This window comes from Scyliorhinus torazame, chromosome 22 (assembly GCF_047496885.1).
Source record: "Scyliorhinus torazame isolate Kashiwa2021f chromosome 22, sScyTor2.1, whole genome shotgun sequence".
Lineage (NCBI taxonomy): Eukaryota > Metazoa > Chordata > Chondrichthyes > Carcharhiniformes > Scyliorhinidae > Scyliorhinus > Scyliorhinus torazame.
This window is the reverse complement of record NC_092728.1, coordinates 66,883,973-66,908,940: the sequence shown is the minus strand read 5'-3', so window position 1 is coordinate 66,908,940 and position 24,968 is coordinate 66,883,973. Positions and strand designations below refer to the sequence as shown.

Sequence of the window (24,968 nt, the reverse complement as noted above, 5' to 3'; positions counted from 1 at the left end):
GCACTTGCACCATTTTTTAGTTTATCTAAGATTGTGACCTTTTTGTTCAAGTGTCATTTACTCTGACTCTCTCAGTTTTAGAGAAGTGTTATACTGCACCTGTACTGTAAAATACAGGTCAGGAGTTACTGCATCCTGTAAATCACAGCAACCGACATGTGTGCAGTGCGCACTCCCTACTGGGGGAAATATCCCACAGAAACCTTGGCTTTTGTATCTTCTAAGTGCTGATTTTTCTTTACTTCAGCACCAGTACATGTTCAGGTACAAACTTTTAATGTTGAATCGTGGATCGGCGAAAATAGGAAGTCGCAAAAGGGTTGTGTGCACAAGGACTTTTGTGCGGCTCAATGAACTCGCGAAAGAAGTAGTGAATGGCAGGAATTTACTCTATTTCCTCACAAACTCATCAAACTATTTTGTATAATTGAAAACACACTCCACGACAATTCTTGCATTTCCAGCTACGTCCTGAATTCTTACAGCAAGCAGATCAGTATTATAAATCTCCAGTATCGTGTTAGTTGCATCACATATTGAATTACTGAATGTGAAGGTTTGCAGAAGCACTAAGGTAGAAGGACTGTTATATCCTGCGATGAGGGACTATTATACTACATAAACTACAGGATGTACTTCTGGTGCATGTTACCATTTCTCAGAATGGCTTAAATATGTGTCAACCATGTAACTTGTAAGGAAGACATGATTTTCTTTGTATAATGATTTGATATTGATGTAATACATCATGAAATTCTATTGCAGGGTTAAGCAAAATCCTCACATATCTAATTTTGAAATTCGATCTTGCTCCCAGCTTCCTGTCATTAGGCACTGAATAACATTTCAAAAATGTTAATTGTTAAAGACTGCTCAGCCTTAGCCGCTAACTGCAGTGGTTTCTCAATGAGACCGTCAATATTATCGAAAGCATATTGACTAATGGTGATAATGGAATAATTTACAGTTTTGAAAACAACGCAGTAATGAAAAACATGTTGATTAAAAATCAAGTTGTTTAAGTTGGAGACTATCACAATTGCCTGTAGCCAATTGCGAAAAGACACAATGGGCAGGATTTACCATGGAAGGGTTACGCCATTGGCTGGCGGTGGGATCTTTGGGTCCCGGCGTTGTCAACGGGGTTTCCTGTTGAACGCACCCCTCGCCACCAGGAAACCCGCGGTGGGGGTGTGCCATCGGTGGGACCAGCAGATCCCCACCGGCGGGATCAACCGGAATGTTTTGGCTAATATATCAAAATGTGGGCACCTCAATTTGTTTTGTACCTCATAATTTGTTTTTACCAAGGAATGAGGATGAATTTCAATATCTAGATTGTAAAGTTTATATCCTCATGTTCAAATCTCTCCACATGCCACTCCTATGTTCATAACCTCCTCCAGTCCTGCATCCCTCCAAAAGGTTCTGCATTCCTCTTCCTCTGGCCTCCAGTGCATCCCCATTGCCTTTTCCCTGTCATTGGTGGCTGACTCCGGTTTCCTCCCACAAGTCCCGAAAGACATGCTTGTCAGGTGAATTGGACATTCTGAATTCTCCCCCAGTGCACCCAAACAGGCGCCGTAGTGTGGCGACTAGGGGATTTTCACAGTAACTTCATTGCAGTGTAAATGTAAGCCTACTTGTGACACTAATAAAGATTATTATTATTATCTTCAGCCCTTTTGGTCCTAAACTCCGGAATTTCTTTTTCTTAATATAAATTTCGAGTACCCAATTCATTTTTTCCAATTAAGGGGCAACTTAGCATGACCAATCCACCTAGCCTGCATATCTTTGGGTTGTCGGGGCGAAACCCACGCAAACACGGGGAGAATGTGCAAACTCCACACGGACAGTGACCCAGAGCCGGGATCGAACCTGGGACCTCGATGCCATGAGGCAGCAATGCTAACCACTGCGCCACCATGCTGCCTAAACTCCGGAATTTCTAACCCAAGCTTCTCCACCTTGTCACCTCCCCCCTAATCCTTCAGGACGCTACACCTGCCCACCATCTTTGACCAAGCATGTGGTCACCAGTCCTCATGTCTCCTCCCTTGGCTTGATTTATGTCAATTTATGTTTCTATGAAGCAACTTGGAACATTGACTAAGTCAAAGGTGGTATATAAGCAAACACTGTTGTTGTTAGAGTGGATTTGATTTCAGCTCAGACCTGTTTCAGTTCATTATAATCCTGGAGGGCCTATTACATGTGATCAAAATTGGTTTGCAACAGCAATCTGGTCCAGTTACCTGAGCTGCGTTTGATTTGAGACACAAGATTTCCTGAAGAAAGAAGGCCATGGTGTATAATTATATTATTAGAGGGAATACCAGAAACCAATTCACAGCTCTCCCATCCACACACACTTCCAAAGGTTATTTTATTTCTCCATGTTACAATATTTGTACATGTTTATATGATCTGCTTTGACTCAGTTTGCTGCTGTTAGTTTTGTTAAGTGATTGCTGCGGCTCCAGTGTGCTTTGGATTTCCAGTGTTGTCCCTAATGTTCCCTTACTCGTTCCTGATTTCCCCAGATATAGAAGAATAGAAAAGACTGGGGAGAAAAGAATAAAGAAATGGGGGTTAACATTCTGGCTGAAACCCTTTTTCACAATGCCTAAAATACTGAAATATCTATTTTTTTTAACAATGCTGATCAACTTACTGCACCTCCACCATTTGTTTTTGTTTCAAATTCCCAGAATTCATGATTTTTCCTCTTTACCTCTGGTGCACTCCGAGTAGATCGGTACATCAGTCAATGCAAGAGTACACACTGAAGCATTGTGACCTGTCTTTGCTCCATATGAACACTGACTATGCCTTGTTACAGCGAGGAAGTGATAAAGGCCCTGTTTTCTTGAGAAGCAATTGGTTTTTTATGAGAAGGCATTAAAATTCAACCTATGTGTGGGACTAGAGTCATGTGTATTCCATTCCAAGCTGGATCTCAATCCCCTGTCCCTTAACAGCGGTCCAGAGTTTTCATGACCAGTTTATGTTCTTGGGCCAGGTCATACACGTGCATGGTGGCACTTCTGTCTCGCAGCGCCAGAGACCGAGGTTCGATTCTGACCTTGGGTGACTGTGTGGAGTTTGTACATTCCCCCCGCGTCTGCGTGGGTTTCCTGCCAGTGCTCCGGGTTCCCGCCACAGTCCAAAGATGTGCAGGTTACGTGGATTAGCCATGCTGAATTGCCACTTAGTGCCCAAAGGTTAGCTGGGGTAACTGGGATAGTGTGGGGAATTGGGCTTAGGCAGAGTGCTCTTTCAGAGGGTTGGTGCAGACTTGATGGGCCAAATGGCCCTCTTCCTTTCGAATTATATGATTGTAATCCTCTTATTCATGATATACAATAATTCCCTGTTTAAGTCATTCAGCTTTATCGCTACACAGTGAATGGGGTTGGTATTTCAATTTAGTATCAGGAGATTTATTTCAACAGTGTTTTCATACCGGCTCTGATATACCGTCATGTGAGCGAATTTTGCATCATTTTTGAGCGGCCTCTCCTGCCACTTACCTTCCCAGCCTCTGCTGAGGTCCTCCTACTTACTGGCCATTACACTTGCTGATCCTGTAGGTTGTTCCCAATCCTCCCTCTTGCTGACCCTTTGCTGACCCTCGTGATCGCTCATGACCCTCCCTCTGGCTGACGCTCCCACTCGACAATCCACCCTCTCTCTCACCCTCCCTCTTGATGACCCACCCCCTCACTAACCCCCCCCCCCCCCCCCCTCGCTGACCCGCCCTCTCACGAACCTCCCTCTTGTTAGGACCCTGAACGAGAGCACAACTATTTGCAGTTTGTAAAACTGTGAGGAAATATTACTGCACCACAGGAGTAATAACAGTGACCAATAGGTATCTTTTATGTTAAAACAAATTTCAATTTAATCACAAAATTACCACATTAACAACACAGAAATAGCTTTACAGTTAACAACAGTTGCAACGGTTCTTAAATAAAAAATAAATCCTTAACTTACTTCCTAAACCTGCCACTATATTCCAATTTGGCAAACCAATACATTTCAAATATCACTCATTAATAAAGTTAACAACCAAGTTTCTACTTGCTTTCCGCTATACAGAATCTTTGGAGAGAGAACCTTTCAGGTTCAAACTGAGACAACTTTTCAGATGAGTCCGAGGATCGACTGTCTTTACCCATTAACTATACCAGCTGTCCAAAAGCATAAGGCATACTTTTGTTTTCTTGCAAGTTGACCCTTGACTTGTTCAGTCAGAATCAAACACAAAATCTCTCATAAATTATATACACCCCAGGGGTCCTTGAAACATGAACAATTTTGCATTAGCTAGCTATGCGCAAACAAGTAAATTGTTCTCAAGATCTATTAGCAGAACACTTCACCTGTGGATCAATGATTACCTGACTTTTACAACACCATAATTAGCTCTCAAGCAGTCATATCGTCTTTATGCATCTTAAACCAGGTCTTAATAACATTACTGCAAAACATGTAAAATATGATAATTTTTTACATTCATCACATTCCCGCTGAACCTCCCTCTTGTTGACCTTTGCACTTTCTGACTGTCCCTCTCGCTGACCCTCTCTCTCGCTGACCCTCCCTCTCACTGACCCTCTCTCTCGCTGACCCTCCCTCTCGCTGACCCTCCCTCTCGCTGACCCTCCCTCTCGCTGACCCTCCCTCTCGCTGACCCTCCCTCTCGCTGACCCTCCCTCTCGTTGACCCTCCCTCTCGCTGACCCTCCCTCGCGCTGACCCTCCCTCTCACTGACCCTCCCTCTCGCTGACCCTCCCTCGCGCTGACACTCCCTCTCACTGACCCTCTTTCTCGCTGACCCTCCCTCTCGCTGACCCTCCTTCTCGCTGACCCTCCCTCTCGCTGACTCTCCCTCTCGCTGACCCTCCCTCTCGCTGACCCTCCCTATCGCTGACCCCCCGGGATGCTGCTGCTGCTGACACTTACTGCTCCCCTAGAAAGTCAAGGAAAGGTTGCCACTGCCGGGAGAACCCCATCAAGAACACTCTCAAGGCGAACTTTATTCGCTCCAGGCTGAGGAATCCCGCCATATCGCTAACCCAGGTCTCCACACTCGGGGGTTTTGAGTCCCTCCACATTAACAAGATCCGTCTCCGGGCTACCAGGGAGGCAAAGGCCAGTACCTCGGCCTCTTTCGCTTCCTGCACTTCCGGATACTCTGACACCCCAAATATCGCTACTGTTGGACTCGCCTTCACCCGAGTGTCCAAAATCCTAGACATCGCCCTCGCAAACCCCTGTCAGAATTCTTTAAGCGCCGGGCATGCCCAAAACATATGGGCATGGTTCGCCAGACTCCCTGCACATCTCGCGCACCTGTCCTCCACCCCAAAGAACTCACTCATTCTCGCCGTCGTCATGTGAGCCTGATGCACCACCTTAAACTGAATTAAGCTGAGCCTGGCACATGATGAGGAGGAATTTACCCTGCCCAGGGCGTTGGCCCATAGGCCCTCATCCAGCTCCTCGCCCAGCTCCTCCTCCCACTTGCCCTTCAACACCTCCACTGAGGCTTCCTCTGCCTCCTACAGCTCCTGATATATGTCCGACACCTTCCCCTCCCCTACCCAGATGCCAGACACAACCCTGTCCTGGATCCTACGTGAGGGCAGCAGCAGAAATGCCCCCACCTGCTTTTTAAGAAAGTCCCGAACCTGGAGGTACCTGAACGCATTCCCCCGGGGGCAAGCCGAACATCTCCTCCAGCGCCTGCACGCTGGTGAAAGTCCCGTCTATAAACAGGTCCTCCATTCTCCTAATGCCTGCCCTATACCAGCCTTGGAACCCCCCATCTATCCTACCCGTAACAAATCTGTGGTTATTCCGTATCGAGGTCCACACTGAGGCCCCCTCCTCCTGCCTATGCCTCCTCCACTGCCCCCAAATTCTCAGTGCCGCCGTCACCACCGGACTTGTGGTGTATCGCGCCGGCGTGAACGGCAGCGGCGCCGTGACTAGTGCCCCTAGGCTGGTGCCTCTACATGATGCCGCCCCCTCCTCCATCATCCACTTCCTAATCATGGCCACATTGGCCGCCCAGTAATAGCTGCAAAAGTTCGGCACAGCCAGTTCTCCCCCTCCCCGACTACACTCCAAGAATGCCCTTTTAACTCGCGGGGTTTTATTCGCCCACACAAATCCTATTCACCCGCTTAAAAAAGGACTTGGGGATGAAAATGGGGAGGCACTGAAAAATGAAGAGGAACCTGGGGAGAACCGTCATCTTCACAGTCTGCACCCGTCCCACCAGGGAAAGCGGGAGCATGTCCCACCTTTTAAAATCTCCCTCCATCTGCTCCACGAGCCGGGTTAAGTTGAGCCTGTGCAGGGCATCCCAGTTCCTGGCCACTTGTATCCCCAAGTACCGAAAGCTCCTCTCCACTATCTTGAGCGGGAGCTCCCCCAGTCTCTCCTCCTGGCCCCTAGCGTGGACCACGAACAGCTCACTCTTCCCCACGTTCAACTTGTACCCCGAAAAGCTCCCAAAGTCCCTCAGGATCCGCATGACCTCCCCCATCCCCTCTAGCGGGTCCGAAATGTACAACAGGTCATCCGCGTAGAGGGGGACCCAGTGTTCCCCCCGCGCACCAGCCCAGTTCCTTGAAGTCCTCAGCGCTATGGCCAACGGCTCGATTGCCAGGGCAAACAGCAACGGGGACAGGGGGCACCCCTGCCTCGTCCCCCAGTGCAGCCTGAAATACTCCAACCTTAGCCGGTTCGTGGACACACTCGCTACAGGGGCCTGATACAGCAGCTTGCCCCACCCTATGAATTCCTGACCAAATCCAAACCTGTTTAACGCTTCCCACAGGTACTCCCACTCCACCCTGTCAAAGGCCTTCTCCACATCCATTGCAGCCACTACTTCTGCATACCCCCTTCCAAGGGCATCATGATAATGTTCAGGAGCCTCCTCACATTCGTGTTCAGCTGCCTGCCCTTGACGAAACCCGTCTGGTCCTCCCCAATCACACCCGGGACACAGTCCTCTATTCTGGTGGCCAGAATTTTTGCCAACAATTTAGCGTCTACATTTAGGAGCGATATCGGCCTGTACGACCCACACTGAAGCGGATCCTTCTCCTTAAAAATAAGCGAAATCAATGCCTGCGACATCGTTGGGGGAGGGTCCCTCTCTCCTTTGCCTCATTAAAGGTTCTTAGCAGGAGTGGGCTCAGCAGCTCTGAGAACTTCTTATAAAATTCTACAGGGAAGCCATCCGGCCCCGTGGCCTTGCCCGACTGCATGCTTGCCAGCCCCTTAACTACCTCCTCCAACTCAACCGGGGCCCCCAAGCCCTCCACCCGCTCCGCTTCCACCCTCGGGAACCTCAATCGTTCCATAAATTGCTTCATCCCTTCCCCTCCCCTCGGGGGTTCCGACTCGTATAGCTTCCCGTAGAACTCCCTGAAAACCTTGTTGACCCTCTCTGGGCTCAACACAGTGTTGCCTTCCTTATCCCGCGCTCCCCCAATCTCTCTGGCTCCTGCGCAGTTGGTGCGCCAGCATCCTACTCGCATTCTCCCCATACACGTAGACTGTCCCTTTCACTCTCCCCAACTGTGCCTCCGCCTTCCCCGTGGTCAGCAAGTCGAACTCCGCCTGCAGTTTCCGGCGCTCATTTAGCAGCACCTCCTCTGGGGCCTCCGCGTATCTCCTGTCTACCCTAAGTATCTCTCCCACCAGCCTCTCCCTCTCCGCCCTCTCTCTCTGTGCGACCTAATAGAATTTAACTGCCCCCTAATGACCGCCTTCAAAGCCTCACAAACCACTGCCACTGTTACCTCCCCTGTGTAATTCGCTCCCACATAGTTCTCGATGCTCCTCCTTATCCGCCCACACACCTCTTCATCCGCCAGCAGCCCCACATCTATTCTCCAGAGAGGGATGGTCCCGGATGGCACTTGCCCCTCTACCCTGTGGGGGAGGGGAGGTTGGGTGTACCAAAGGAGGTGACAAGATTAAGGTCGGGGGATAGAGGCGGGAGCGGCCGGGGTCAGCATGAGTGAGCTGACTTACGGAAGCGCAATGGGGGGGAAATCAGAGCTAAGCGGATGCTTGGCAGAGGGGAGGGATGCGGGGGTTGGGGGGGGGTGGAAAGGGGTTCTGTTTTGCTGACTGAAGGGGAGCCTCGCAGGTCCACCCAGTGCGGGGCACGGTCCGAGACCGCAATGGCTGAGTATTCGGCCCCCTCCACCCTCAGGATTAGCATCCGGCTCAACACAAAGAAGTCTATCCGCGAATAGACTTTATGGACGTTGGAGAAAAAGGAGAACTCCTTCGCCCTTGGCTGCGCAAACCTCCACGGGTCCACGCCCCCCATCTGGTCCCTGAACTCCCACAGGGCCCTGGCCGCCGCCGGCCTCTTTCCCGACCGGATTCCAAGACCGGATCCAAGACTGAATTAAAGTCCCCTCCCATAATCAAGTTACTTGACTCCAAGTCCGGGATCCTACCCAACACGCGCCTCATGAAGTCCGCATCATCCCAGTTCGGGGCATACATATCACTAACACCACTCGGGCCCTCTGTAGCTTGCCACTCACCATTATGTACCTGCTCCCCTTGTCCGCCACGATGCTCCCCGCCTCAAACGCCACTTGTTTACTAACCAAAATTGCCACCTCTCTGGTCTTTGAGTCTAACCCTGAGTGAAACACCTGGCCCACCCATCCTCTCCTTAACCTTGTCTGGTCAGCGAGCTTTAAGTGTGTCTCCTGCAACGTGGCCACGTCCGCCTTCAACCCCTTTAGATGCGAGAACACACGGGACCTCTTGACCGGCCCATTCAGACCCCTCACGTTCCACGTGATCAGCCTGGTCGGGGGGTTTACCACCCCCCCCTCTCCCCCCTGCCGACTAGCCATCTCCCTTTTTCAGCCAGCCCCGTGCCCGCGACTCCCGCTCGCTCCAGCCCTCCCCTTGGCGGCCCCCCAGCCCGACTCTCCATTCATTCCCCTCAACTGGCTCCCCTTCAGTCAGCAAAACAGAACCCCTTTCCCCCCTCCCCCCGCATCCCCCCCCTCTGCCAAGCATCCGCATAGCTCTGATTTCCCCCCATTGCGCTTCCGTAAGTCAGCTCACTCATGCTGACCCCGGCCGCTCCCGCCTCTATCCCCCGACCTTAATCTTGTCACCTCCTTCGGGCCACCCAACCTCCCCTCCCCCGCAGGGTAGAGGGGCAAGTGCCATCCGGGACCATCCCGTGTGCCGGACAACACGACACGGGCGTTTCCCACCCCCTGAAACAAAACACAAGGAAAACAAAAAACAACAAACAAACTGGAGCAAACAGGCAATCAAACTTATGCTCTACCCGCCATACCCCTTCCCATCAGCACGTTTCACCCACATACCACTTAGTTCAAGTCCAGCCTCTCGTGCCTGATCAACGTCCACGCCTCGTCTGGCGTATCAAAATAATGGTGCCTGTCCTGGTTTGTTATCCAGAGTCTTGCCGGATGCAGGAGCCCAAACTTCACCCCTTTGCCATGGAGGACCGCCTTAGCCCAGTTGAAACCCGCACGTCTCCTCGCCAGCTCAGCTCCCAAGTTCTGGTAAATGCGGATCTCGCCGTTCTCCCATTACTGCTCTGCTGTTTCTTCGCACACCGCAGGACACGCTCCCAGTCAGCCAACCGGTGTAACCTTATCACCATCGCCCTGGGTGGCTCATTCACCCTTGGCTTTCTGGCGAGGACGCTATGCGCCCCCATCCAGCTCCAAGGGCCGCGGAAAGGCCCCCGCGCCCATCAGCGCCGGCAACATTGCGGTCACATACGTGCTCGCGTCGGCCCCCTCCGCTCCTTCGGGAAGGCCCAGGATCTGCAGATTATCGCTCCGAGACCTGTACTCGAGGCCATCCAGCCTCTCCTGCCATCTCTTATGTAGGACCTTGTGCACCTCCACCTTCACCGCCAGTCCCAGGATCTCCTCCTCATTCTCCGCCACCTTCCTCCCCACCTCCTTGATTGCCTTCTCCTGTGCTTTTTGGACCTCCACAATCTTCTCCATAGAGGCCTTCATGGGGGCCAGCATCTCCGTTTTTAGTTCTGTAAAACAGTTTCCGAGAAATTCCTGTTGCTCTCTGGCCCACTGGGCCCACACCTCTCGATCCACTCCGGCCGCCATTTTGTTTTCCAGGACCTTCTCAGCCTTCTTTCCCACGATTGCACGTCTGACAGCCCCGCTCCTGGTTCCTTCCATATAGCACCGGGGGGGAACCTCCCCAGCGTCCGTTCCAACACCGGTCTCTGCCTCCAAGTGCCATCGCCGCCCCGTTTAGCGGCCCGAAATCCCGATCTCGGCAGGAGCTGCCGTGAACGCAACCTAGCTGGTCATAGCCGCCACCGGAAGAGACCTGCCCGCTCGCAGGCCCTGCTTCTCATTGACACACCCTCTTGCTGACCCTCCTCTCATCAATCCTCCCTCTCACCAACCCACACTCTCGCTGACCCTTCCTCTCACTGACCCTCCTCTCTCGGCCCAAGCATTCGCTGACCCTCCCATTCACTGACGCTCCCTCTCACCGACCCTCTCTCTCATCGACCCTCCCATTCGCTGACCTTCTCTCTCACCAACACTCCCTCTCGCTGACCCTTCCTCTCACTGACCATCTTCTCTCGGCCCAAGCATTCGCTGACTCTCCCATTCGCTGACCTTCTCTCTCACCAACACTCCCTCTCGCTGACCCTTCCTCTCACTGACCATCTTCTCTCGGCCCAAACATTCGCTGACTCACCCATTCGCTGACCCTTCCACTCGCTGACCCTCCCTCTCATTGACCCTTCCTCTCACTGGCTGTCTTCTCTCGGCCCAAGCATTTGCTGGCCCTCCCATTCGTTGACCCTTCCACTTGCTGACCCTCTCTCTTGCTGACACTCCCTCTTGCCAACCCTCTTGCTCACCAACTCTCCCCCCTCACTAACTCTCCCGCTCAGCACCCCTCCAGCCTGCAGCATCTCTCTCACAAGCCTGCAATGTGAAGCAGCTCTCACTTTGAAGCTGCTCTTCCTGCCTCTTGCCTCTCATCTCCCAGGCCACAGCTCACAGTGAGGATTTGGAGAGAGAATCATCGACTTGAAGAGATGGGGAGCAGGAGGTTTGGAAAGAGGGATGTTTGGCAGCCAGAGTGGGGATCGTGGAGCAGGTTGTGTGATAAATGGGAGATTCAGCGAGTGAGAGGGTCAGTGAGCAGCAGAGGAAACAAGCTGGAGAGCCAATCAATGAGAAAGGCAGCAAGCCAGAGGGTTGGGAAGCAGGGGAGGCGCTGAGCTGGAGTGTCGACGAGCCGGAGGGTTGGGAAAGGAATGTGCCGAAAGTGGAAATGAGAGAGGATTTGGAAAGATTTATGGAAGTGATAAAGAAAGGGGGAGGAGAGCGCGAGGGTGAACGAGGCAAGGAGAGCAGGAGAATGACAGAGCCAGAGGAAGAGACTAAAGAAAACTCACTCAAGATTTCAAGCATGCAGTGAGAAGAAAATCCAATCACAACTATGTAAAATCTTTACTATGGAAAGCATTCCAGGTGCTTCACAGAACTGACACAAGGGAAGCGAAATGCTGAATCAGCAAGGAAGAGATCCGGAATAGTGGCTTGAGGCTGGATTGAAGGTATGGGTTTTGAGGAAGGCTTTAAAGTTGGAGAGATATTGAGGGAAAGAAATGTAAATGAAGTCAGACTGAGGGTTCTGAAGCTGAAGCTTTGTGTGGGCAATGAACAGATCAGAATCAAAGCACAGAAATGTTAGTCCCATGTAGGGATGGGCATGGAGACAGATGTGCATGTTAGCCTGTGCTACCAGTTGGCATGCTGGATTTCTGGCACCACTCTGCCACTAGGCCATTTTCCTCAGGATGGGATGGGGATTGGCAGGGTTATCAGCCTGCAAGTGATGGGTAGCCTTTTAAGGATATTAAGTTGCCGCTTAAAGCCATTGCCAGAGCGAACTGGAATTTTCTCCTCCACAATAGTGACCTGGAACTTGATTCCTTTTTTAAGTTTAAAAGGTTAGAGAGAGGGCTCTTCAAAATGAAGGCACCCTCTTTTTATATCTGAACTTCAGTCTCCTTCTTAGCTGACGAGCTCCCTATTGGCTCTCTAGGATCGAGAGTCTGCCAGCCATCCTGAATTGGATGGGCAGCCAGCCCTCTGGCCACTAATTGACCAATTTGGTTAAAATCATTGCCGGGTTTCCCACACAGTAGGGGATTGTTAACACCCCACTTCCCCCCCCCCCCTCCCCCAACACACACACACACATTTGATCCCCACATCAGGGTCCTGACCAAAACAGCATAATCCTGCCCAGACGATTTGAGAAGGATGGAAAACCTGCAGGTGATGGAGTGAAGCAAGGTTATGAATGGATTTTTTTGATGAGGATCAGGATTCTGTGTTGCGGATACAGAACTAATATAGGTCAATGAGGGCGTGGAACTAATATAACTCAGTCAGAGGTGTGGCTACGTAAGAGGTCACATAGCGGGAGTGCTGAGAGTCATTCCCGGGAGTTTGGGCGGAGCACAAGTACTGTATGTGGCTGTTGAGCTCAGGAATAAACTACCTTTGTTGTAAGTCCTTGGTGTCGGTGATTTAAGAAACCCACAACATTCTACGAGGGGGATTGCTGATAGGTGAGTGGGATTTAACATGGGATCGCACATGTGTGCGGAACCTGGCCTCCGTTATAAGACATGGTGCACGTGAAATTATCCAATATGCAACGTGAAAAATAGTTAAAGCTTGTTGCCCTATGTCAGCAACATCCCTTCCCAGCTTTGTGTCTCAAACATTAGCCACCCATGCCACTACAGCGTACTGAGCAAAAAGATTCTAATCTGCCTCATTTACTGAGCATATTTACTCATCCAGTTACGTTTCATTTTCTTCACACCAGCTGCTTTGGTTACAGCTCCAACCTTTTGACTTTTGACGAGTTCACCATTTGTGGTACAAGGAGCAAGAGCTAGTTGTGGAACTTTAGCACTGTAACTTACCTGACTGCGTGCATGAGTCAGCGTGGTGTGATAGTTGTTCCTGTCTCAAAGGTCATCAGTGTGGTTCTCTCTTGCTCAGATGGTTGTTGTGGTTTGACTAATTTCTTCCTGTCAGAAGCAGACAGTCGCTTTCATTGTTCGCAAGTCTGTGCTTGGAGCAGCAGTGACGGCAAAGTTAAGAGATTCAAATGTGCATGGCGGAGGTCCTCTTTGACAGACCCTTGCAGGTATTGCCTGGCTGTTTTATTCTTTGCTTCAGTTTGAGCTCAGTTAACACCGGCTGAATCTCTTGCTTGGCTTGATAATCGTTTGTGGCACCATCCATGCAGTTAAGATAGAACAGGGAAACGCTTGGTCGGAAAAACGGATTCACGTGAGTGCTTCAGGGAGGGAAATCTGCCACCCTTCCCCGGTCAGGCCTACATGTGACATCAGACTGCCCTGAAAGCTGAAATGGCCAAGCAAGCCACCCAGTTCAAGGGCAATTAGGGACGGGCAACAAATGCTGGCCTTGCCACATTCTAATTTTGGAATTTAGAATGAGCTATCTGTCCAGTCAGCAAATTATCTTGGCTAAGAGTGGTGTGCAATTGTCGTGACAAGTTCTCTTTCTTGACTGATTTTAATCCGCCCTATTTTCCCCCATTTTAACTTTCTTATTTATCTCCTGCTTTCAAGCACCTTGATCATTTTTTTCATGACCTCCCTGGTCAATTTCCCACAGCCTTCTCTGTAACTGTTCAAAACAGCATTTCCTGTCTCTTTCTCTCTGAGCTCCGCCCAGTCCCTCAAACAAAGGTTCTCCCCTGAGATGGCCAGATGTGAATCCATTAATGTTATCGGGGCTGTCTGGTTTCCCACTCCCGTTGCTACAAAACAAGAGAGCTATGCCATTCATTTGCAGCTAACTTTCCATTGATGGACAAATAGGTCAGCAGACTCTGTGATGGGCTAATAGCCTAGAAAACAAGGTTGTCCCGTAGAACAGTTTATCCTGAGTGGATCATCCTGGGCCCCCTATGAGGGTAAGGCTGAATGGGACAAGATAACTCAGGCTGTGGGTGTATCCCTCCGACTCTACTGCTAGCAGTCTTTCTCTTCAGTCTGTTTAGCCCTTAAATTGCCTGCTCCATCTTGGACCCGATTTCTGGACCTCGGTTCCTAATATCTCCCGATCATGATCCTTCCTTAATAATGGATTCCAACAACAGATGTTAAACTAACTGGTTTATAGTTTCCTGCTTTCTCCCTTTTTCAACAAGTCTTTTTCCAATCCACTGGAACCTTTCAAGAATCCATGGAATTTGGGAATACTATAACCAGTGCCTTCACTATCTCTGCTGCCACTTCCTTTAAGACCCTAGAATGTAGTCCATGATGCCCTGCGTACATGTATTTCTTTAATCCCAATTGCTCAATATTTTTTCCTTAGTTCCTTAGTGATGGTGATTGCTTCGAGTTCTTCCTTTTCAACAATCTCTGCGATGCCTGTTACATTTGGAATGGTTATATCTTCCTCCATGAAAGCCGATGCAATTGATTAAGTGTTTCTGCCATTTCTGTGTTCCCCATTATTAACTCCCCGTCTCATCCACCATGGGACCAACGTTGCCTTTAGCTACTCTCTTCCTTTTTGTACACTTGAATCTTTTGCTGTCTGTTTTATATTTTGCACTAGATTTCTTTCATAATTTACCTTTGTACTTTTTATTACATTTTTTGTAACCCCTTGATGGTCTTTAATAGTTTCCCAATCTTCCAGCCCGCCACTGACTTTTGCAATATGGTATGCCTTAATTTTTGCCTTTATGCTATCTTTCACCACCTTGCTTAGGCTTAGATGCATTTGTTCTCTCTTACAATCTTTCTTCCTCTCTGGAATATATTTTAATTGGGAGGAATTGAATAGCCCCCTTAAATGTTTGCCACTGTTCATCAACTGTCCTACCTTTTTGTCTTTCCATCTAGCCTACTAGGGCCAAATATGTTCTCATGCCTTGGTGTGGGATTCAAGTTTAATGCCCTCAAACTGAATTTGATATTCAAGCTAAAGGGTAGGAGATTTGAGGAAAAACATTTTCACCCGGAGGGTGGTGGGAGTCTGGAACTCACTGCCTGAAAGGGTGGTAACGGCAGGAACCCTCACAACGTTTAAGAAACATTTAGTTAAGCACTTGTAACGCCATAGCATGCAAGGCTATGGACCGTGCTGGACAATGGCGATCAGAATAAATAGATGCTTGATGGCTGGCACAGTCACAATGGGCTAAAGGGGCTCCTTCTGTGCTGTAAACTCTACGACTACATGATTCTTTACCAGTATTTGATATGCAAAAGGAAGTATATTGCAATATGAAACTTTATCAAGATAGCCTTATGCTCAAATGATCTCAGAATTCAAGTCAGTTTTTCTCCAGTAACGCTGCCATTTGATATCAATTTGTTACGATCAAGACTGATAACTTCTGGAAAAAGATTTGAATTCCCAGTGACAGACTCAAAGGATCTAAGTCTTTTACTGTAACAAACAAACTACGTGATTCTCTGTTCTCTCAGCCGGCCAATGGGGTTTCCCATTGTGGCCACCCCATGCCATCAGAAAACCCACGGGCATAGGTGCTCTGCCAGCGAACCGGAAGATCCCACCGACAGAGATTAAAGGAATCAGTTCAAAGTTACTTCCAGATTTCATCAGACTGACCTCCAATTTCCAGAGCTGTAACACCCAGTGTCCTTCAAAAGTCATTTCCCTCAGTCCTTTCAGGATTCCCAAATCGATTTTCAGCATCAAGGCTGCTCAGGTGACTTCTCCTCCTGGCCACACAATGCAAATCTTCCAGTGTCCATAAATTTCCACAAGTTCTGTTCTACCAGAAAGTGTGCTCCCACCAGAACCGATCCTGTTGGCTAGCAGAGAATAGCCTTTTCCCCTGCTTCTCTCTCTACCCCCCCCCCCCACACCCCCGTTGGCTAGCAGAGAACAGCCTTTTCCCCTGCTTCTCTCTCTCTCTCTCTCCCCCTCCACTCCCCGCCTGTTCAGGGGCTCTGAGTCAGACTATCTGAAAGTCTATAAAATTGCTCAAAGAAAAGTAGTTGCTCCTTTCTTCATGTTCAGGGATGAAATTTGGCATTCAACAGGAATTGACCTGGGTCCCTGATCACCATGGCAACCAGGCCACATAGGCTTATCATTAGCAGAACTAGTGGAAGATCACATGCCCCTCTCCATGACTCCAATTTATCTTGCAATAAAAGGGGTAGTTTAAAAAAGAACTGTCTTATCATATCCAGGGCGCGTGTCAAAATTACCTCACCGTGCTGAAGTTGCACTGGAAAACTGCACTCTTGAAGATAACAAATGGTGCAGTAACTTTTTTCAGCAGCTAACAAACCTTCGATACCTTTTTGGATGTCTTTCACTGGTTGCTTCTGAAAATTGACTTAGGCAAACAGATTACAGGAACTGCATCAGTGGCTCTTTGTCATTACTGTTTATGGGATCTTGCTGTGTGACATAACTGCATCATTTGCATACGCTGCAGTCACTGAAGATAATGGTACGCCTGTGTAAAACACTGAATATGACCTCAGTGCGAGTACTGTGTGTATCTTTAAACACCACACTCTGGAAAAATGTTGTTTCCTCAGAGAGGATACAGCACATATCCACAGGATACTGCCTAGTGTGAGGAAGTACAAATATGAAAATTGACTTGAAAAATAGCAACACATGTTTTGGACAATATAACAGAAGCATTAAAAATTATACAAGGATGAGACGGGGTAGATAGGAGTGGAGTGGATCCTGTAGTCGTGGGATCAAAATTGAAATATCAAATAAGCAAAATTGAATGTGAGAGAATGAGAATATAGGGCAGAGAACATTTTATTGGCACAGGCAGGATTTTTTAGCTGGTGGGGTCCGCACCCCAGCACCCGACGAGTCATTGGGGAATGTATTCCCATTGATACTGGCTGCCACACATCCTTTTGGCTGGAGAAAGGGCATCCTCCCCTCACTCAGAGAGCTGCTGACCAATCTAGTGCCAGCAGCACCAGTAACATATTGGCCAGGGTAAGGAGTACAAGCAGTCCCAAAATTAATAGTGCTGGAGTCCAGGACCCGATAAACGCTTGGTGGTCTGAACTCAGGTTAGGGAGGGGAGGCTCGGGGGAGGGGACGGCGAGGGGAGGTGTCGAGGTCTTGATGGAGAACCTGGGGGAGGCAGCGGGTGAAAGAGCATCCACGAGTTGAAGACCTTGTCGGAGGGATAGCTGATGTGGAAAGGAGGTCATTGAAGGGGGTCCCCATCCTCACCCTTCTGACCTACGGTGATGTTGCAGGCTACTTCCACTTCCCCTTTGCTCCTGAAATGACCCCTAAGTGGTCATCAATTTCCCACTTAAGGACCACAATTGGGGTAGGGGTAGGTTGACTGGCCTAGACCTCGCCAATCCCACTGTAAAATTGTGGGGAGATTGGGATGAGCGGGAGTGGTGGGAAGGCCATCCAGGGAACCTTACAGGCTCCAACCTTGCCTGATACCCCGCCAATGAGGGAATGTAAAATTCAGCCCCAAGGCTTTTGGATTAACTTTCCAGGCAGAAACTATGTTAACGGTCAAGATTAGTTTATGTATCTTGCTATGATGATGGAGAAAAAACCCTGGACTTCTACAAGGGAAATAGACCTGAGTTTTATATTTTTAAAAAGGGAATCCCAAACTTGGTTGAGAATGTCACCATCAAAGGAAACCACACAGAATCAGACAAGGTTTTAGTGAATGGAATCTCCAAATTTAGAATGAACTCAGGATAATGATTTGCTTTGACTTCCACAAGTGAAAGTGGAGACAGTTATGCCTCACTACTGTGCTGAGCTGCATGTCATAGAATTCTGATGGCTGACGTTTTCCAGCTCGATCATATGTAGGCCTGGAGGGATAGGGGCCAGGAAAATAGGGGGAGCTCCCCATTGCATTCCTGCTGCTGGGCAACTTTCCCAAGGGTGACCTGGGCAATGGACCAGCTGCCTGATCCATGGAGATGCGCAGCCAATCAGCAAGGTTGAGGTCCCAATTATTGAAACATTTTGTGACCCATTGTTGCTCTTTTTAGCCTTAGTTTTATTAGCTCTGATTATGTCACCTTTGCTCACGAGTCGCCAGGTATCTTTCTGATACCGCCACGTGGTTCAAGCTCGAGTTATGATTAATAAGTCAGCACACCGCTTAGTAAGATTGAAATCAACGGTCATTTATTATATACAACAAGTAATGCTTACACAATAATCCTACTATCTATATAGAAACCTACCACTACTGGCCAATACTTAACTTTAGGAAGGGCCCACCAGGTCAGGGAAACAAATGGCTTATCGAATCGGATCTGGCCCGCGGGATTCGAAAAGGCTGATACGGGTCGATGGCTAGGAGTCTTTATCGGATAGCGATCGCTGGAGTCAAACTTACAGTTTCTGGTTGATGTTCTTGCGAAGGTCTCGAGCAGGAGACGAAGGGAGAGAGAGAGAGATCTGAACTTGGCCCCTCACTTTATAGGGCCCAGGGGCTTCCCGCCTCTCGGGGTGACCCTTGACCCTGAGTCCCAAGTGATTGGACTTGTTCCCAATCACTGGGTTCGATACGTCCAATAACGGGGCGATTCCTCGATCGGGGGGTGGTGGTTCACCTGTCTTTGTTTCGGCCACTGCAAGCGCCGACAGGTCTGGCCCGGCATTCAATTGCTAATATGTTGCAATTGTTCCCGGGGTTAGCCGATTAAACTGCAGATGTCTGGGTTGATGTGCTGCTAATAGTCTTGAGTATCGATCTGGGCCGACTTCCCCAGAGCCGAATACGCTATTCTGTCTGCAGCTGTCCGTTTGTGTCCTGTTGGCTGCTTTTCCCATCAGCCTTTTCGGTTAGCCATTTTAAATCGGGTTTTGGCCAAATTAATAGGGAATCAGCCATTTTAGGTGGCTACACCATTCACCATTTTACCAGCAGTGGAGTAGCTCCTCTAGCTCAGTGGGAGTCCCTCTCTGCCATTGAAAGTGCCTCTATCTTGAGTTACCTTGCAGTTTCCGACTTGCCTCAGCAGTGTTCACATCTCCAAATGGGGTTGCTGAGGTTCAAGAGCTGATAGCCCTTTGAAGGGACTGGCAGCATCAGGAGGAACGGAAGTGAGTATAGAGTTGGCCAATTAGGAGGCAACCTCCTGGAAGTTTTTGACATTGGTTTTTGTTGCCAGTTAGTCTGGGCTTGGCACCCGCATTTGATTCAGCCATCTGATCCCAAAGACCTCATATCTCCTTTTTTTTCTTAACAATGGTTACAAATTGTGGTCTATTTTGGCTGAACAATAGTTATAATGCAGTAACTCAAAATGGCAGATAACGAGATGTGATCCTGTGTAAATTAAATTGACGTATTTGATCTTTAAAGAGGATAGGGTTAAGTTCTAGTCTAAAGAGGACAAACAAGTGGGCAACATCACCACAAAATAAAGCGTCTCTCTGTTTCTTGTTACAGTGTCAGGCAGTTGAGGAAAAGGAAAATGTGTGTATTTTGTTCGTGGTCTAAAGCATTGTGTATCAGTGTAGGTTCAGTGGTAGCACTTTTGCCTCTATGTCAGACAGTTGTGGGCTCAAGTTCCGCTTCAGAGACCTGAGCAGATGATCGAAGCTGAACCTGAGGTGCAGTATTTCAGATGGGATTTTGAACTGAAGCACCCTCTGCCATCTCAGGTGGATGTGAAAGATCTATTCCAAGAAGAATAGAGGAGTTCCCCCAATATCCAAGGCAACATTTATTCCTCAACAAATGTCTGGCTGTTCATTTCAATGTTGTTTATGGGAGTCTGCTGCATGCAAATTGATAGTTACATTTTCTACATTACATCAATGACTACACTTATAAAAATACTTCATTGGTTTTAAAAGTGCTTTGGGGATTTCGGAGGTCGGGAATGATACTACCTCAATGCAAATCTTTCTTTCTTTTTTAAGATATTATCTGTTATAGTCTTAAGATAACTTCCTATCTGTGTTATATTGTTATAGTATTGGGTCGAGCGTCACCCGCAGCATGGATTCATTTCCTGTACCAGCTGAGGTTACCCATGACGGCCTTACCTTCTCAACCTTGCCCCTCGTCTGAGATGTGGGAACCCCCAGGTTAAATCACCAGCAGTCAGCTCTCCCCCTCAGATGTGAAAGCAGCCTTTGGTCCTCGGGGACGATTGTGACATTCATTGTTATAATGCCTTTCTGATTTTCCCATTCTAGGCATTGCTGTCATGTGTGAGACAGAAATAATATCAAATGAACCCTCAAGCCCACCGTCATACTATGGCGAATCGTCGGATTCATACTATCGTGTGGACCGCTGGCAAAAGCTCCGAACAGCTGTCAGGAAGCTAGAGTTCTGGGAAAACTTCAGTGCTGAACTGGCAGGATGTGGGTTCTTTTCTAAAGTATACAAGGTAAGAGAACCATTACTCACCATCTTAACAGCATCTTTCATTGTTACCTTTGTTGGGTTTACTTATGTCAATAATGAAGCTCCTTCCTCATTTTGTAGAGATTAACACTTTGAAGGTTTAGCTAAAGACTAGGTTGAAATTCCTTTCAAGTGGACACCAATAAATAATCTTGTCAATTGTTTAGCTCTGAAAAAGAGTGGGGGTGATTCTCCGAGCCCCGCGCCGGGCCGGAGAATCGCCGCAACCGCGCCACGACTCCCCGACGCCGGCAGGCAATTCTCCGGGGTGCGGAGAATCGGCGCCATTTGCGCCAGCGCGCTTGGCACGGCGCGGGCCGCTGGAATCAGCAGGGCCGCCGATTCTTCCGCCCGAATGGGCCGAGTGGCCGCGCCGATACAACACCCCTGGTTACAGCGGGAACTCCGCAGGAACGGTCGGGGAGGCGGCCTGTGGGGGAGGGGAGGGGGTCTCCTTCATCGTGGAGGGGGGGGCCTCCGATGGGGTCTGACCCATGATTGGAGCCCACCGATCAGCGGGCCGGCCTCCCCCCCCGGCCTACTTTCTGGCACGGCCGGCCCCTGAACACCGACCCCATGCGGGGGCCAGAATCCGTTGTACCCGGGCCCGTTTCGCGACGTGGTGAAACCCAACGGCGCGAACACTTGGGCTGAATATTGGAGAATCGCCCCCAGTATTATTCAACTCGAAACGTTAACTTTGCTTCTCTCTCTCCCCATGTGGTAATACCAGGTATTGCAGTACCTGAGAGGTGAATGACCATTGGCTGGACCGAGGGGTCTACCATTGGATAATGTACATAGCCCCGCCTCTGAACTGATGCCACCCCAGCAGCCTTCACTTTCTGTTTCACCGCTGCTGGGTACAGTTCGAGCTGATTAAAGCCGATTAGATATGACTCCTCTTTGTCTCGAGAGTATTGATTGTGCATCACCCCAGTACTGAGTATTCCTACCACTTTCTGCTTTTTATTAATTTTATTACTTATTGCTTAGTTCTGGTTTAGCTCACTGGGCTAAATCGCTGGCTTTTAAAGCTGACCAAGGCAGGCCAGCAGCACGGTTCAATTCCCGTACCAGCCTCCCCGAACAGGCGCCGGAATGTGGCGACTAGGGGCTTTTCACAGTAACTTCATTGAAGCCTACTCGTGACAATAAGCGATTTTCATTTCATTTCAAGTGTAGAAAATAGATTTGTACAGTATTGAAGTCTTGATTTCAAACTACTTAACTATTTACTTTGAAACAGTATCTGCTCATGTATAGAAATGCACAAGACCAGCTCTGGCAAATTAATAAACAAAGAGCAAATTGAGCAATTTAACGGTTTTCACTGAACAAAGCCTCCTAGGTATCTTGTTAAACATAGGCAGATCAACTGAAGGGCAAGCATGTCATATACAAACTGTGTGTGCCTGATTCACACAGTAGATATTTTACTTCTGTCATTTTTCAAAGGCAGTGTCCTGTGTGACTGAGTGTACCAGGTGTAAAGAATAGGGGGCTGGATTCTTCCGCTCTGCCCGCCGCAAGATCGCGAGACGCAGACAATGGAGAAGTCCATTGACCTCGGGCGGGATTCTCCAGTTGCCGGGCGGGCACGGCCGAAGAAACCCGCCCAGGATCTCCATTTTGTTGCTTCGCTCCTCTTCCCTTTTGAAATAGAGGGCAAATGTTTCCACATTAAATTGGAGCAATTTATGAGAATCTTAATATGAGATTGTGATGATTTAATTTCATCCTGTATTCTATTTTCGACGTGGCACCATGCAGAATGTCAAGTACGAATCTTGCTCATGTATAAAATGGATGTCAGTATCATTCAATGGTGAGCTGCTCATTTAAAGGGCACCGTAAGAAGATTTAATAAGCAGTTGTAAGGTCACCTCTGCATCAGTGGGTCTAGGCCAATAGAGCAGAAATTGCAAATCGGAAGCAACTGCTGCAAAGCCAGCTGCAGCTACCATGCACTTTAGAGCTGGCACAATCTGCGTTCCCGATCCCAACAACTGAGTGGAATGATGTTTACCCTTGTGTTGCCTATGCCTCTTTTGCCAATCACATCAAATCAATTTCCCTGCTTCTCGACCCTTCTGCCAATGGGAACAATTTTTCCCTGTCTACTCTGTCCAGATCCCTATCAAATCTCTAAACTATTTCTCCTCTCGGGGAAAGATTCCATCTCGGCTAATATATTCATCGAACTGAAGTCTCTCATCCAGTAGATGTTTTCTGCACCCCTCCAAAGCCTTCAGATCCATCCTAATGTGTGGCTGAACCCTTCCTTGGTAATTTCCTTGTTTTTGTACTTTATGCCTCTATTCACAAAGCCAAAGATCCGGGGCTGGATTCTCCGCCCCACCGCATCACATTTCTGTTCGACCCCGCCGGCGGGATGCTCCGTTACGCCGGCTGGTCAATGGGTTTCCCATTGTGGGGCAGCCCCACGCCATCGGAGCATCCCGCCGGTGGAAAATCCAGCCCCTGTATGCCTTAAAAATCACTTTCAAAAACCTGCCCTTCAGTGATTTAAGCACATATGCCCCCAAGTCTTTCTGTTCCTGCATCCCCTTTAGAATCATAGCCGTCATTTCCTATTGCCTCTCCTCATCTTACCAAAATGTATCATTTCACACTTCTTTACATTGAATTTCATCTGCCACATGTCCAACCATCCCACCTGCCTGCTTCTGACACCTTGAAGTCTGCCAGTCTCCTCCTTACAGTTCACAATACTTCCAAGTTCTGTGACCTGCAAAATTTGAAATTGTGCCCTGCACTACCAAGTCTAAGTCATTAAAGTAGATCAAGAAAAGCAGTGCTCCTAATACTGATATGTGACACCAATTGACTTAATGGTTTGAACGATTGAACATTCACGTAACTCTCAAACATTTGCTGAGCCTTTCTGGATTTAAGTAATTGTCAAATCAATTACAAAAGTGAACTGCCAGTCACATACAGAACTGAATGTGGCATTTCCCCTTAAGCTTCTTGAGGCTTTGGAGGTTAATGAACAAATCAAAATAATGCTTCCGTCAAGGTGGACTGAGTACAAGATTCCGTTTGAAGCTGTGGCTTGAATAATCAACTTACAAAGATGAAGTTTATAAGATTGTTACATTTTGGGTCTGTCTTTAATTTAGGTTAAAATGGTAGAATAAAGGGGGTCATGTGACCTGCTCTGTTTGCCTGACAACAAATTTGGACAGCTTGGTTGTTAAAGGCTAAAGGAGCCCTGGGTTGATTTACTAGGAAGAAGGTATTTACACCTGTAAAAAAATGATACAGACATCTGGAGCGAAATTCTCCATCCCGCCCCGCCACATTTCTGCCCCGACCCGCCGGCGGGATGCTCCGTTACACCGGCTGGTCAATGGGTTTCCCATTGTGGGGCAGCCCCACGCCATCAGGAAACCCCCGGGCGCCGGCAAAACGGAGACTCCCGCCGGCGGAGAATGACGCCCCAGGGTTTGCTGAGGGTAGACTGTTAGGCTCCAAGTCTCACCTGGTGATGGTGTTAGAATGTCAGGTTTTATAAATGGTTACACTTTAAGTTGTCTATTTAATTCCAAGATAGGATGGAGTTGTGAGTGTAGAGGATAACCAATTAACATGTCATTCTAGATACAAGGTTCCATATGATCCACATCACCATGGAGATGTGTTTTGAGAGGGCAAGAGTCTATGGCAAGCCATTATGATTTCAGATTACACAGTTTCCAAAGATATCACAGAACCTCACAGACCCAAGTCAGTCTGCAAGAACCAGAGAAATAGAGAGAGAGATGGGGACAGACAGTCCAGCACCTGAAACAGTGAAAATGATGTTTTATTCTTAACAGGTTTGTTTGGACTCACCTGATGAAGGAGCTATGCTCTGAAAGCTAGTGATTCCAAACAAACCTGTTGGACTTTAACCTGGTATTGTAAGACTTCTTACTGTGCCCACCCCAGCCCAATGCAGGCATCTCCACATCATTTATTCTTAACAACACATAAGCTGTGAAGTTGGCTCACACTTTTTGTTTGAAGTGCTCACACTGAGATTGTAGATATAAAGTTTATGAGGATTTAATTGAGGCTGGAACATTAACCTAACTTTGATTCGAGGGAGGAATCTCCAGTATAAATGTAATTGTGAGTGTTCAGCGATTAGAAGTTAAGTAGCTGCAAAAGGAAAAAGGAAGCAAGCCAGCAGAAATGGAGAATAGCTTTGGATTTGTTGCAGGAGAATAAAGTGTGTACATAAGGGACAGAGTAAAGTATAACAATGAAAGGGGATTTTCGGTCATTTTATAAGTTACATGAGGGAAACCTTTCTGTGGTCTTTAATGTTTAAGATGCCCACAAAATAATGTTTAGCCATGTGTTTTTAAGCTCATTGTTGCAGTAAAAGTCTTAAAATTTGAAATATTGTTGTG

General features: G+C 48.3%; 1 protein-coding gene and 1 long non-coding RNA gene across 6 annotated transcripts in view; one reads left to right on the top strand and one right to left on the bottom strand.

Moving 5' to 3' along the window:
- LOC140399103 (dual specificity testis-specific protein kinase 2-like) overlaps positions 1-24,968 on the top strand; it is a 153,916-nt gene that overhangs the window by 54,041 nt on the left and 74,907 nt on the right. For 4 of the 5 annotated variants that reach the window (XM_072488270.1, XM_072488268.1, XM_072488269.1 and 1 more), the window contains one exon: positions 20,331-20,527. In XM_072488270.1, the coding sequence (XP_072344371.1) occupies positions 20,342-20,527 (186 nt within the window). In that variant the 5' untranslated portion in view covers positions 20,331-20,341. Of the gene's footprint in view, positions 1-13,232; positions 13,273-20,330; positions 20,528-24,968 lie in introns of those variants that run through there. The other variant, XM_072488272.1, reaches the window with a different exon arrangement.
- On the bottom strand, positions 2,371-16,409 carry LOC140399107 (uncharacterized). The gene is made up of 2 exons (XR_011937633.1): positions 16,355-16,409; positions 2,371-2,566 (listed from the first exon to the last, which is right to left on the bottom strand). It is a non-coding gene; the product is annotated as an uncharacterized lncRNA (long non-coding RNA).